The 14,218-nt window shown below is 47.6% G+C and overlaps 1 protein-coding gene across 2 annotated transcripts in view; it reads right to left on the bottom strand.

Moving 5' to 3' along the window:
* LOC126988758 (zinc finger protein 704-like) overlaps positions 1–14,218 on the bottom strand; it is a 193,190-nt gene that overhangs the window by 157,154 nt on the left and 21,818 nt on the right. For both annotated transcript variants that reach the window (XM_050847152.1, XM_050847153.1), the window contains exon 2: positions 7,938–8,122. In XM_050847152.1, the coding sequence (XP_050703109.1) occupies positions 7,938–8,122 (185 nt within the window). The remainder of the gene's footprint in view (positions 1–7,937; positions 8,123–14,218) is intronic.

Here is a 14,218-nt window from a genome sequence, read left to right as displayed (position 1 = left end):
ATTTTCTTTCTTTCTGTATCTAATTTCTTTCATTGCTCATTTTTCTTCCTATTTCGGCTACATCTATTTATCTACCTGTATGTAACTTGTCTTTCACTATGTATTCTCCTCTATGTCATTTTTCGTCGTCCACTTCTAAATTCATCGCATATCTTTACTCATGTACCCATTCATGTTTCTTTGTCTACCTCTAAATATATTCAGTTATCTTCGTTCACCTTTCCCTTTAACCCATTTACCTATCAATGTCTCTTTGTCCAAATCTAAATATACTCTTGCTATCCCTTTGTCTCCGTCTCTATACCCATGATTATCCATTTCGAGGGTCCGTGTAAACTTTCCTTATCCAGCTCTCTATACATATCCATTCATCGTACTATACCTGTCTTTACCTTTGTCCAGACCTAATTATACCCAGCTATCTTGCTATCCCTTCGTCTTCATCTCTATACCCATGATTATCCATTTCAAGGGTCCGCGTAAACTTTCCTTTATCCCAGCTCTATCATCCATTCATTCATCGTACTATACCTGTCCTTACCTTTGTCCAAATCTAACTATACCCAGCTGTCTTGCTATCCCTTCGTCTTCATCTCTATACCCATGATTATCCATTTCAAGGGTCCGTGTAAACTTTCCTTATCCAGCTCTCTATACATATCCATTCATCGTACTATACCTGTCCTTACCTTTGTCCAGACCTAACTATACCCAGCTGTCTTGCTATCCCTTCGTCTTCATCTCTATACCCATGATTATCCATATCGAGGGTCCGTGTAAACTTTCCTTATCCAGCTCTCTGTACATATCCATTCATCGTACTATACCTGTCCTTACCTTTGTCCAGACCTAACTATACCCAGCAGTCTTGCTATCCCTTCGTCTTCATCTCTATACCCATGATTATCCATTTCGAGGGTCCGTGCAAACTTTCCTTATCCAGCTCTCTATACATATCCATTCATCGTACTATATCTGTCTTTACCTTTGTCCAGACCTAACTATACCCAGCTGTCTTGCTATCCCTTTGTCTTCATCTCTATACCCATGATTATCCATTTCGAGGGTCCGTGTAAACTTTCCTTATCCAGCTCTCTGTACACATTCATCCATCGTACTGTATATCTGTCTTTAGCGACCTACCTATCCATGAGGCGTGTACATTCTCGTAGTTCAATTTTTTTTTTACAACTAAGGAGGCAGCTCAAGGGCACAACAAAAGTAAGCTATAATATAAAAAGCCCGCTACTCGCTGCTCACAAAAAGAATCCAAAGTCTATGGGCCGTATTTTAAGACATTTCGACGCCCAAGAACACATATTTGACAAGGCTTTCGTAGGAGTTGTGGGCATTTCCAGGAGTAGTTTTATGACCCTGGTGTTAGTTTGACCCTTCTTCTGTACCGTGAACCTAAGGAAACACTCATTAGAACCCGACTGACCCCCTCTTTAACCTTTAGAAATTGTTAATGTGAGAAGCAAAAGTGCCAACCTATGTTTCTTCTAGTTCACGAGTAAATTCTCGGTCTATTTATATTTTCCTGTAATACTTATCTCCATTGTTCTTTTACCTGCGTCGTTGAGCTGCTTAGTTTCCTTCTAAAATAAAACCGGCATAGTCACACTTCATATTCTACTTATCTATTCTGATGTTCTATCGCATGAGCCTCAACTACAATCTATTTCATTCCTTTCTTTAGTCTGGTCACTCGTTTTTTCTATTATTCAGCTCTGACACGACGCCTATTTATCTTCCTCACTAAGAAGATAAAAAAGAGTAAAATCAAGACAGACAGGAGCAGCTGAAGGAGGAGGAGGAGGAGGAGGAGGAGGAGGAGGGAGAGAGAAGGGAGGAGGAGAAGAGGAACAAGAAGGAGGATGGGAAGGAGGAGGAGGAGGAGGAGGAGGAGGAGGAGGAGGAGGAGGAGGAGGAAGAGAAGAGAGACGACGAAGATGAGCAGGAGGAAAAACAGGAGAAGGAGGAGGAGGAGAAGAGGAACAAGAAGGAGGATGAGAAAGAGGAGGAGGAGGAGGAGGAGAAATCGAGAGAGAGGGCGAGTATGAGGAAGAGAAGGAGCCGAGTCTTGAGCAGCGAGCAGCCTCCGGGATCACGCACACGCCGCCTTAAGTTCTTATTCTCCCGACGAAGAAGTGATTGAATTTAACGATCAGCGGCGCTTACATTGACGTCACGCCGGGGCAGGAGAGGTCACGGTCTGGTTGGCATTGTCGGAGGCATCCACTCTTCCCATCAACTACTTCCAAAGGCCGAAAAGGAGATCAGTCGGGTTCTAATGAGTGTTTTCTTGGGTTCATGGTACAGAAGAAGGGTTAAACTACCACCAGGGTCATGAAACTACCCCTGGAAATGCCCCAAATTCATACGAAAGCCTTGTCAAATGTGTGTTTTTTTAGGTTCATGGTACAGAAGAAGGGTTAAACTACCACCAGGGTCATGAAACTACCCCTGGAAATGCCCCAAACTCCTACGAAAGCCTTGTCAAATGTGTGTTTCTTTAGGTTCATGGTACAGAAGAAGGGTTAAACTACCACCAGGGTCATAAAACTATCCCTGGAAATGCCCCAAACTCCTACGAAAGCCTTGTTAAATGTGTCTTTCTTTAAGTTCATGGTACAGAAGAAAGGTTAAACTACCACCAGGGTCATGAAACTACCCCTGGAAATCCCCAAAACCCCTACGAAAGCCTTGTCAAATGTGTGTTTCTTTAGGTTCATGGTACAGAAGGGTTAAACTACCACCAGGGTCATAAAACTACCCCTGGAAAAGCTCACAACTCCTACAAAAGCCTTCTGAAATTTATGAGCTTAGCCGACGAAGTTCAAGAATGTGACTCCCTCCTCTGCCTCTCCTCCTCCTCCTCGCCTCAGAATGTCAAGGACGCGTTAATTATTAAGGAGCAGTGTTACCAGCTTCCCACACTCATCCCATTGTTATTATTTTAACTATAAAAGGCCAATCGGGTAGAGGGAGGACTGCGGATACTACTAGAAACTCGGTTAATCTTCTCTGTGGTCTTGAGAATAGTCGTAATGGATGCTTGATACGTATAAGCACATGGACCAAAGGTTATGCACACGCCGAGAGTATCAATAAGTTATCCTCCCTACTGAACCGCCCTGAGACTGAAGAAGAGGAAGAGGAAGGACATTGACACGTGCAGGGAGGTCGGGATACTCCACACTAAAGGGGCAAATTTTCCGTGGATCGTCAGTCAAACCACGATTTCCGCTGGCGTGGTTCTCCTATTTCCGTGGTTTTCTGACGTGTCCACGATCTTCCAAAGCTAAGGTAGATTTCACTGAAGGACGACGGTATTACTCACCATCATCATCAGCAGGAATAACAGGAAACAAATGAGACCACGCTAGCGGAAATCGTGGTTTGACTGAAGATCCACGGAAAATTTGACCAGTGTGACAGCCCCTTAACTTCTACCCGAGTGATGAGCGTGACAGTCACACACTTCCGCATGCCACCGCACCTTTCTGACCGTCACACCTGCGGCTCACACCACACACCTGTCCTGCTTCATCACACCTGTGCTCCCTAGTGCTACCTTCCTCCCTTCCCCAACGCAACAACGAAAGCCTAACGCGTCATGGGACCCCCTACAGCAATGACCTTTCTATGCATTCCTCCTGTTGATATGAGAGAAAGGGATTGGTGTTGGGACTGTGTGGCAAAGTGGCTGAGAGGAAAAGGTCCATGTTATCAAACTCTTAAAAGGCTTAGTTCATTCATTTCAAAAGGCTCTCCCGCGGAAGTTGTCTGGTTTTCCAAGGGTGGTTTCGTGAGCCTGGTGGTAGTTCTGCAAGGCTTCCGCGATTTGTGAACAGGAAAAACACTCAAGACTACCCGACGTAAATCCTTTCTGGCTCCGAAAAACGTTCGTAGCAGGAGACCCGAACGTTTGATGAGAGTCAACGTCAAAACGGTCTGGACAAACTGGTTCCACTATATAGTCCTCTACTAAAGATGGCGATGCAAGGTGAAGTTACTACGCTCTCGAGAGGTTGCATGGGACACCTCCTTCACCTCCACCCGGCAGAAGTAACCTTGATCCCACTTCGCCTGCAAACGATCTGGACAAAACGGTTCCACTTTAATCCTCTACTAATGATGGAGGGCTAAAGGGAAGTACACCCAAATAGAGATGGAGACACCGTAATGCATTCTAAGTTGATGTGATTGAAGTAAGCAGTGAAAGACGACGTTTATCCCAACCCGTCTACTGTGATTGGCACGGATTTGGCCTTCGCTGGTAGCCTGGTTACATACACTCCCAGGTCTTCCTCTGCCTCTGTGGTGGATAGTGGAGTACAAGGCTCTCGAGGGGTTGGATGAGACACCTTCGCGAGGCAGCAGTACCCTTGATCCCACCACACCCGCGAACCAAACTCCAAAACGACGCGGACAAACCGGTTCCACAATGCTCATCTACTCGTGATGGAGGACCAAGGGAATGTAACTACGCTCTCGAGAGGTTGCATGGGACACCTCCTTCACCTCCAAGCGGCAACAGTAACCTTGATCCCACCACACCCGCGAACCGCAAACTCCATAACGACCTGGATAAACCGGTTCCACAATGGTCATCTACTCGTGATGGAGAGCCAAGGGAATGTAACTACGCTCTTAAGAGGTTGCATGGGACACCACCTTCACCTCCAAGCGGCTGCATTAACCTTGATCGCACCTCAACCGCAAACCGCAAACTCCAAAACGACCTGGATAAACTGGTTCCACAATGGTCATCTACTCGTGAGGGAGAGCTAAGGGGATATAACTACGCTCTTGAGAGGTTGCATGAGACATCTACTTCACCTCCAAGCGGCAGAAGTAACCTTGATCGCACCACAACCGCAAACCGCAAACTCCATAACGACCTGGATAAACTGGTTCCACAATGGTCATCTACTCGTGATGGAGGGCCAAGGGAATGTAACTACGCTCTTGAGAGGTTGCATGGGACACCTCCTTCACCTCCAAGCGGCTGCATTAACCTTGATCCCACCTCAACCGCAAACCGCAAACTCCATAACGACCTGGATAAACTGGTTCCACAATGGTCATCTACTCGTGATGGAGGGCCAAGGGGATGTAACTACGCTCTTGAGAGGTTGCATGAGACACCTCCTTCACCTCCAAGCGGCTGCATTAACCTTGATCCCACCTCAACCGCAAACCGCAAACTCCATAACGACCTGGATAAACTGGTTCCACAATGGTCATCTACTCGTGATGGAGAGCCAAGGGACACGTTCTTCACCTTCAAGCGGCGGCAGTAACCTTGATCCCGCCTCGCCCGCAAACCAGCCCGAGCCAGCGCAGTCTAACCTTCGCCAGTAAGTCAGGCAGCGAGGCGACATAAGAGTGCAGGCAATGGGCTCGTGACTAAACACATCATTGCCTCAAGGACTCTCCATGCCCGAGGTGGTATATTATAACTACACCAGTCAGGCACGTGGTATTGTATTTATGAAGTTATGTAGGTAATTTGGCTGTCACGCATGTCGTTATATATGCCGCTGGGCGTATTAAAACTAGTAGTAGTAGTAGTAGTAGTAGTAGTAGTAGTAGTAGTAGTAGTAATAGTAGTAGTGGTAGTATTAAGTTATGAGGCAAATTTAGCTGTTTAAACTCCATATTTGGGACGTAATTTGTTAGAAGTGTTGGATTTTCAGAGTTAAGACATATTGTATACAAACTCAGTCGTAGAAAGTTATATAAAAAATATATAAAAAATGACCACGCCTTCAAGAACGGGTAAACAAGAAAGCCACATAAGCAACATAACTCACTAATATATGATGTTTAACAAATCTGGCTTTACACAGGCGATGGCTCAGGGCTTCACTTAATACATATATCTATAATAACGATTTTTCATGTGCCAAGCAGGTCAGCGTCTCGAATTGCATTGGCTATAGAGTTCATTGCGTTGGTGAATCAGTGAGTCTTGCCCTAATAAGGAACACCCGCTAGGACTTGTAACACCTCAACACAGCCTCCAGTCCCGAAGTGCATTAACGGGAGTGTTCATTGCGTTGGTGAATCGGTACTCGGTATAATAAGACACTTTGGCTATTCACATCAGCTATTTATAAAGGTCAAAGCGGGGGTCAATCGGGTTCTAATTAGTGTTTCTTCAGGTTCATGGTACAGAGGAAGGGTCAAACTACCACCAGGGTCATAAAACTACTGCTGGAAATGCCCACAACTCCTACGGAAGCCTTGTAAAACGACCCGGTGAGTCTTGCCCTAATAAGGAACACCCGCTGGGATTTCTAACACCTCGACACAGCCTCCAGTCCCGAAGTGCATTAACGGGAGTGTTCATTGCGTTGGTGAATGGTGAGTCTTGCCCTAATGAGGAACACCCGCTGGGACTTGTAACACCTCAACACAGCCTCCAGTCCCGAAGTGCATTAACGGGAGTGTTCATTGCGTTGGTGAATGGTGAGTCTTGCCCTAATAAGGAACACCCGCTGGGACTTGTAACACCTCAACACAGCTTCCAGTCCCGAAGTGCAATGGCGGGAGAGTTCATTGCGTGGGTGAATCAATGGTTTGTCTTGCACTAATAAGAAACATCCGCCGGGACTACCTGAGCTAACACCACGACCCGGCCTCCAGCTGCCCCGCCGGCCACGACCACGTCACCGCCCTGGACTGAACGTGACGCAGGCAACCTCTGAGGCGTGACGCTGGGCAGGGAAGGGGGGAGGAGGAGGGGGAAGAGGGTGGGGATGGTGGAAGGTGGAGTGCGGGGAAAAGTGAGGCTGCCTGGGGAAAACTTATATTTGAAAATGAACACACGGAAGAAACAAAAGCAACACTACACAAGTTTTGGACAATACGAGAAAAAAGAATGAAAGAAAAAGAGGAAAATAGAAGACCCAGATAGTAGAGACACATTAGGTAGTGCTGTTACAAAGGCGGAACTCCCGACCGACCACGACTACTGCCCGATGTGAGAGGAGGCAGGTTACACTCGCCTAAGACCAGCACTCAAATCGCTGACGTCATCGTGTCCTGCTCTTTCTATGAACTCCATGACCTCTCTCTCTCTCTCTCTCTCTCTCTGATATAAAATATACTTTCTTATACACACTCTTGTTCTCCCCTCACCCTCATCTCTCACCCTCATCTCTCTCTCTCTCTCTCTCTCTCTCTCTCTCTCTCTCTCTCTCTCTCTCTCTCTCTCTCAGCCGCAGGGGGATGACGGTGGTGTGAGTGGCGAGCGATGACCTCTCAAATAACACTACTCCTTCCTGGAACACACACACACACACACACACACACACACACACACACAAGCATCCCCTCCCCAATACACACACACGCACACACATGCCACCCCTTCCTGTCCCTCTAAGATCAATTTCCTCTATATGGGTCATGAATTCAGGCCATCGGTACATAGCATGCTTCGTCTGAGCCACTAAAGACTAACTGAAGGTGGATCACGGGAAGACTGGCCACGGTAGAGAGGGAGAGAGTGGGTGGGGCGGGGCAGGTTCAAAGAGAGGAAGGGAGAGAGGGTGGGGCGGGGCAGGTTGAGAGAGAGGAAGGGAGAGAGGGTGGGGCGGGGCGGGTTGGGTAAGTTTAGCCGGGATGTTGAGTGAGCTGAGAGCCTGCGGACGGGACCCAAGTGAAGAGGGAGGGAGGGAGAAGGAGGGAGAGGGGCAGTGGAGGGGTGTGGGGTCAAGGGTCTTGGGGACGGCTAACTGCCCCGCCCGATATGCCCCGCAGCCTCTCTCTCCCTCTCGTTCCTCATCCCGACCATCCTCCGTTCTCTCATCCTTTCTCCCTTCCCTCCATCCCTATATCTCATGGAAGGCGCCGACATAACTCAGGTCCCGGGGCTCCATACTAGTACCCTTCTGCAACGCCCTGCCCACGGGAACACTCACCCTTGGAAGCCTGTGGTGGGCGCTGGCACGTCTATGGTCTGAGACGGCTTGCGCTCCTTGCGGTCTGTGGACATGTCGGCGAGTTTGGCGAAGTCAGTGTCCTGGTCGGCGAGGCGGGCTGACTTCCGCGACTCCAGCAAGCGGATGTCCTCAATGCGCTTCTTGACGTCTTGCCTCACGCCGGTCTGGAAGGAAGAGGAAAAAGCATTTGTCAGAACACCCGCTGCACTGCCGACCGTCCCTTCCTGACCTCAGCACACTCCCAACGGACTGCATAACATTAGAGAGACAATCGGTACACCCGCTGCACTGCCTACCGTCCCTGCCTGACCTCAGCACACTCCCAACGGACAGCATAACATTAAGCTTAGTATTATAAGACACCTTCGCTTCTCCCATCAGCTATTTCTGAAGGTCAAAGAGGGGGTCAGTCGGGTTCTAATGAGTGTTTCCTTAGGTTCACGGTACAGACGAAGGGTCAAACTACCACCAGGGTCATTAAACTACTACTGGAAATCCCCCACACTCCTACGAAAGCCTTGTCAAATAGGTGTTCTTGGGCGGCGAAATTTCTCATAATACAACCAGGAGTAGTTTTATGACCCTGGTGGTAGTCTGACCCTTCTTCTGTACCATGAACCTGAAGAAAGGGATGCTATACAACGGTCCGCTCTGCCTCGCCCTGCCTCCCTTCACACAGCCTCAGGGCAGCGCTTGCGTCACTCCCCGCTAGCTTATAGTGAAATGCCCGACCCCGCACCACCTCGCCGAAACCAGGTCCCTTTCCCAACACTTCTTTATTTACCTCGAGGTTTTGAGCCCACAGCTGGTCGGGTCATAGCGTCAACTATCCTTGCGTCCCTCTCCCTGTCCGTCCCCCGCTTACCTTCCCGCCCCCCGCCACGAAGCACTGGCCTCTCTCCCACTACACCACCTTGTCCTACAGCGGTACTTGGCCCGTGAATATCAACCACCGAGCCGTGAAGCCAAGCCAGCAGACCCGCAGGAAGACGCAAAGAGTGACACCAATTGAACTCTGAGTCACCGAATAGCACAACAGCGTCCACTCAAGAGGAGAGAAGCGAGTGAAGTCGTTAGCCTCACCATTCACTGACCTAACCATGATGACAGCCAAGCCAGCAGCCCCACAGGAAGCAAAAGACTGACACCAATTGAACTCTGAGTCACCGAATAGCATAACAGCGTCCATTCAAGAGGAGTGGAGTAGCCAGTGAAGTCAAGTTGGCCTCACCATTCACTGACCTAACCATGATGACAGCCAAGCCAACAGCCCCACAGGAAGCAAAACAGTGAACCAATTTAACTCTTAACTCTGAGTCACCAAATAGCACAACAGCGTCCATTCAAGAGGAGTGGAGTAGCCAGTGAAGTCAAGTTAGCCTCACTATTCACAGCGACAAACTTTCAGCTCCTCGGCCCCGTCAACCCACTCACTGGAGGCTGACCACACTAGGCCTACACTGGACGAGCCTAACCAAAAACGTGAGACCTTAGCCCGCATTGGTCTTTCGTTGTGACACCCGGGAGGATTAGTGTATGCGTGGGGGGGGAGGGGGCTTGCTGTGTAGGGCGGGGAGGGGCAAGGCCTTCTCTTACGGGGCCTTGGGAGGGGCAGAGGGCAGGCCAGTTGGGTGCCAGCGCAAGAGGAGTTGAGGCCGTTGAGGCGACCTACTTCCCCGGCCTCTCCTCACCAGGGCGGGGCAAGGCTGACAGCACCTCCAGCCCGACCGAGTGGCACAGTTCCTGCCCCGCCGCTGTGTCACAATCCTTTCTTTTTCTTGACACGCCCAGACTCAGGTAGAGGTAGAAAAGGGCAAATAAAAATGAAAAAAAAAAGAAATAACAAAACTGCTCAGGTGGAAAAGGGCAAAAAAAAATGAAAAAATAAAGAAAAATAAGAACTGGTAACATATTTCTTCTTACGATTAACACACATAAAAGACCTGACCGTTGAGTCTCTTAGTAAATAAACAAATAAAAGAATAAATAATAACTGCTAATATATTTTTCTTCTTAGGATTAACACGCAAAAAAGACCTGTTTGTTTAGTCTCTCCGCTTATTATTTTTTTTTCCTCAACAGATTAACACACTTCATAGATAACTAGGAAACACACACACACACACACACACACACACACACACACACACACACACACACACCGGATCATCTCGTCTCTTAGCTCAGCATAAGGAAAAAAGGACCCAAGGACGCGACACCCTTCTCCCTTTCTCCTCCTCCTCCTCCTTCAAGCCCTCACCACCACCACCAAGGGCCCGCCACTATTACCAACACAACCCATTCATTATCACCCCCTGCAGACCTATTATTACCAGACCCCCATCACCCCTTCGCCCCTTCCATTCCATCACTGCCAACGACCTCCTCCTCCTCCTTCTCCTCCTTCAATATCAACTCTTCCATTCCACAAGTCTCAACAACCTCCTCCTTCTCCTCCTCCTAACACGACCATATCAACTCTTCCATTCCACCACCACTACCACTACCAAAATCCTCCTCCTCCTCCTCCTCGTAGTCAGTCAGCAACCAAACAACCACACAACCAACCAGCCAGCTCTCTCATACTTTCACTTTTCCCGTTCTTTTCTCGCTCCCTGATTATGGCATCCTGTTGTAAAGCGCTTATCTACTCCGTCTACTTCCACCTCAACTACACTCCCGTCTCCACTCCACCCTTATGCCGGCGCCCGCTCCACTTACTCCCTTCACTCCCTTCTTCTTCCACCCGGTAACCTCAACCACCTCACTCGCCTCCACTCAGAATTTATGCCATCCTTCTTCCTCCATCTCACAACTTCAACTCCACACAGCATACCGGCATCCACTCCCTCTCTCTTCCACCTGGCAACCTTAACCACCTTCCTCGCTTCCACACAGTATGCCAGCGTCCACTCCACTCTCTCCTTCCACCCGGCAACCTCAACTTCCACCTTCTTCTTCGCTCGCTCCGTCCAGCCTTGAGTCCGCCCCTGCCATTACCGAAGACCTACTGACCTTTTGACCCGCTGACACGAGGTCGACGCATAAAAAGAGCTTGACTTGGCAACCTGTCTCGTACATCTGCCATCCACCCGGTAAGTGAAGACCTCTCCACGACGACTCAAAGGGACAAACAACACGACAGAGACGGTGAAGGAAAAAAACCGAGGTAAAGAAAAATTCGTATACAGAGAAATGGTGTCAAACCCAACACTCCTCACTTTCCTTTACCTGTTCAGCATATATAAACAGTTGAGGTAGGCCCCTGTGTGTGTGTGTGTGGACAGGTATGAGTGTACATGTGAGTGGAGACTTAGGCGGATGTGAGTTAGTGCCCGGGGCGTTGTGTTGTCACGCGGAGGTGCCGGGAAAGGAGGGGCTAAGGGGGAGTGCCAGGAAGGGGGGGGCTGTGAGTGGCGCCGCGCCCCCCCTGGTGAGAGGCGGCGAGAGGTCGGTCCTCCGGTTCGCCTTTCACTGTTCAACACATCGACGCAATTTCACTAACGCTTCACTGACTACGCTATTCCTCGACACACAGCGATGACGGTGATAAACGAACCCAACTAAACATTCAACATTCTTTCCCTCTTAACCCGGTAGCTGCGGGGATCATGTTTCTTAAAGGCCCTTCCCTCTAAGCGAATTAATGAGAAAAAAATCATCCCTCACGCAAACCTTTTCATAATATATATCAACGCATTTGTGATCAGTTTATGCATCATCTGTTTTTGGAGGGTTTATATCATAGCAAAAATGTGGCCCGTCGCTGCTACACGGTAAAGCCACAAATTTGGCCCGTCGCTGCTACACGGTAAAGCCACAAATTTGGCCCGTCGCTGCTACACGGTAAAGCCACAAATTTGGCCCGTCGCTGCTACACGGTAAAGCCACAAATTTGGCCCGTCGCTGCTACATGGTAAAGCCACAAATTTGGCTCGTCGCTGCTACACGGTAAAGCCACAAATTTGGCCCGTCGCTGCTACACGGTAAAGCCACAAATTTGGCCCGTCGCTGCTACCGGGCTAACTGTTGACTAGTGGAAGGCGGGAGAATAACGGGAACTGCACATTCAATCTCTACCTTCCTCTCCTCAACTTAACTCGTATTCTCACACCTTCTCGCCTCTCACAATCTCACATCTATTTTCAAAGGCCACAGAGGAGGTTAGTCAGGTTCTCATGAGTGGTTTTTTTCACATTCTTAAATAACTTAATTCCATCATAACTAACATAACATAAATAACATAGCAAATAAATGACAAGTTCCCCGTGATAGTTAGCGGTGTAGTGTTGTAGTGTTTTAACCGGCATCAAGTCCACGAGTGAGTGCGTTCAGAGTACCGTAATGAGTGTGCGTTCCGCCTCAACACACTCCGATGCATTCACACACAACCCTCAACACACACACACACACACACACACAATGGCCGGTGAGAAAGGAGATCGAAACCCACATATTCGTCTACTCTTGCTGCTCAACACGAAATACACACAATCTAAATCTAAACAGCAAACTCTACTACTCTATACTAGGGAAAATAAACACATAACAAAGAAATACATAAACATAGTCTTTCTTCGTGAGCTTCCTTTGATGTTTGGTGAATTTGGCGGCGATATACGAACCCAAAACAAGACTTACTAAACAACTCGATACTAAGGACAAACACAATGATTAGATAACCGAACATAATGACGTCAATCTGTCTATGCACATCCGCTTAGCTGGTAGATACGACAACACGAAATACAAGAAATCAAAAACCTATACAAGACATTCCACTACTCAATACTAAGAACATCAAACACAGAGGATAGAGAAGTATACATAATAACTTCAATCTCTCTACATCCGCTACCTCGGCTTCACAGAGATAGCGTTAAGGGAAGCCAAGGCGAGGAGTGTTAAGCCGCGTTCACACTGTGCCCAGCGACTCGGGGTATACGAGGTCTTGGGTGTGACCTGTTAATGTGGAAGGGTCGTACATGGTCGTCGCCCAAGCACACATATTTGACAAGGCTTTCGTAGGAGTTGTGGGCAATTCCAGGAGTAGTTTGATGACCCTGGTGGTAGTTTGACCCTTCTTCTGTACCATGAACCTAAAGAAACACTCATTAGAACCCGATTGACCCCCTCTTTGACCCTTAGAAATAGCTGAAGTGAGAAGGGAAAGTGTCTTGCAATACCAACCCTTTCATGTCGACATTTCACACCCAAGACCTCGTGTTCCCGGAGTCGCTGGGTTTTCGTGGCCCAAAGTCGGCACAGTGTAAAGTTGTGAGCGCTACTTTAGGAAGTCGCGCTCGAAGAAAACGACAATGAATGACTATCAGTGTTGCCAGGTCAGGAGGGTCACCCAAGAGTGTTATGATGAAAGCTATGTGGGACGAGGGCAGAAGAAAGCTTGGAACATTAGCTGAAGGCAAATACAACATCACCAGGAACAAGGAAGACGTTTGGTGTTGAAACTTCACATATAAGCAGACTGATATTTGAGAAAAGTGGAGAGACGGAAAAGTATATGAAGCTTATTATCTCCATGTGGAAAAGAAGAAAGAGAGCAACTGTTGGGAGAGACGGATTAGAAAGAACAACAAGCTTATTATCTGCATTAGGCCAGTCAAATGAGACAAAGAAAATGATGAGAAAGGAAAAAATTTACGGAAAGCTGCAATTAGTGTCATCACCTTCATAATAGAGTATATAAAAACATATCAATTTTGCACCCCTCTATCGCCCCGGTTTTGGCGGCCATCTTGAAAAAATGGCGGCGAAAAACAGTTTTTTGTAAATATCTCGGTTAATATTAACTTTAGAAGAAGAAGTGTTTATATAAAAACTATTCTATGAAAGATTTTCTACAAAATATGTTTTATATAATTTTCTGTATGGTGCTTGGTTTCGATGCTAATGGTACGCATATATCATACATTTCTTAAATTTTGCGCCTACTTATGTATTATTGGTAGTAAAGTTATTCAATCAATCAAGATCTTCAGAACTTCATGGAATGGTTTTCATCACATCCACCATTTCCAGATTTTGATGGCATTATGTCAATAAGTACAGGATTAACAGGAGATGAAAGAACTAATCCTCATAGTGCTTATGAAGTTGGATTGGTTTCTATGTCAAATATTGTTGGCGACAATTTTGCAAAAGTCAAGTTTCAAAGAAAGAAAAGAGTCAAACCCCTAGGAGCTACCAAGACGGGAGTAAAAACCAAAGATTTTGCATGTTCAGCTGATCCTGAGATGTTA

Source organism: Eriocheir sinensis, chromosome 70 (assembly GCF_024679095.1).
Source record: "Eriocheir sinensis breed Jianghai 21 chromosome 70, ASM2467909v1, whole genome shotgun sequence".
Taxonomy (NCBI): Eukaryota; Metazoa; Arthropoda; class Malacostraca; order Decapoda; family Varunidae; genus Eriocheir; species Eriocheir sinensis.
The sequence above is the reverse complement of the archived record's forward strand: the minus strand, read 5'-3'. Positions and strand labels throughout refer to the sequence as shown.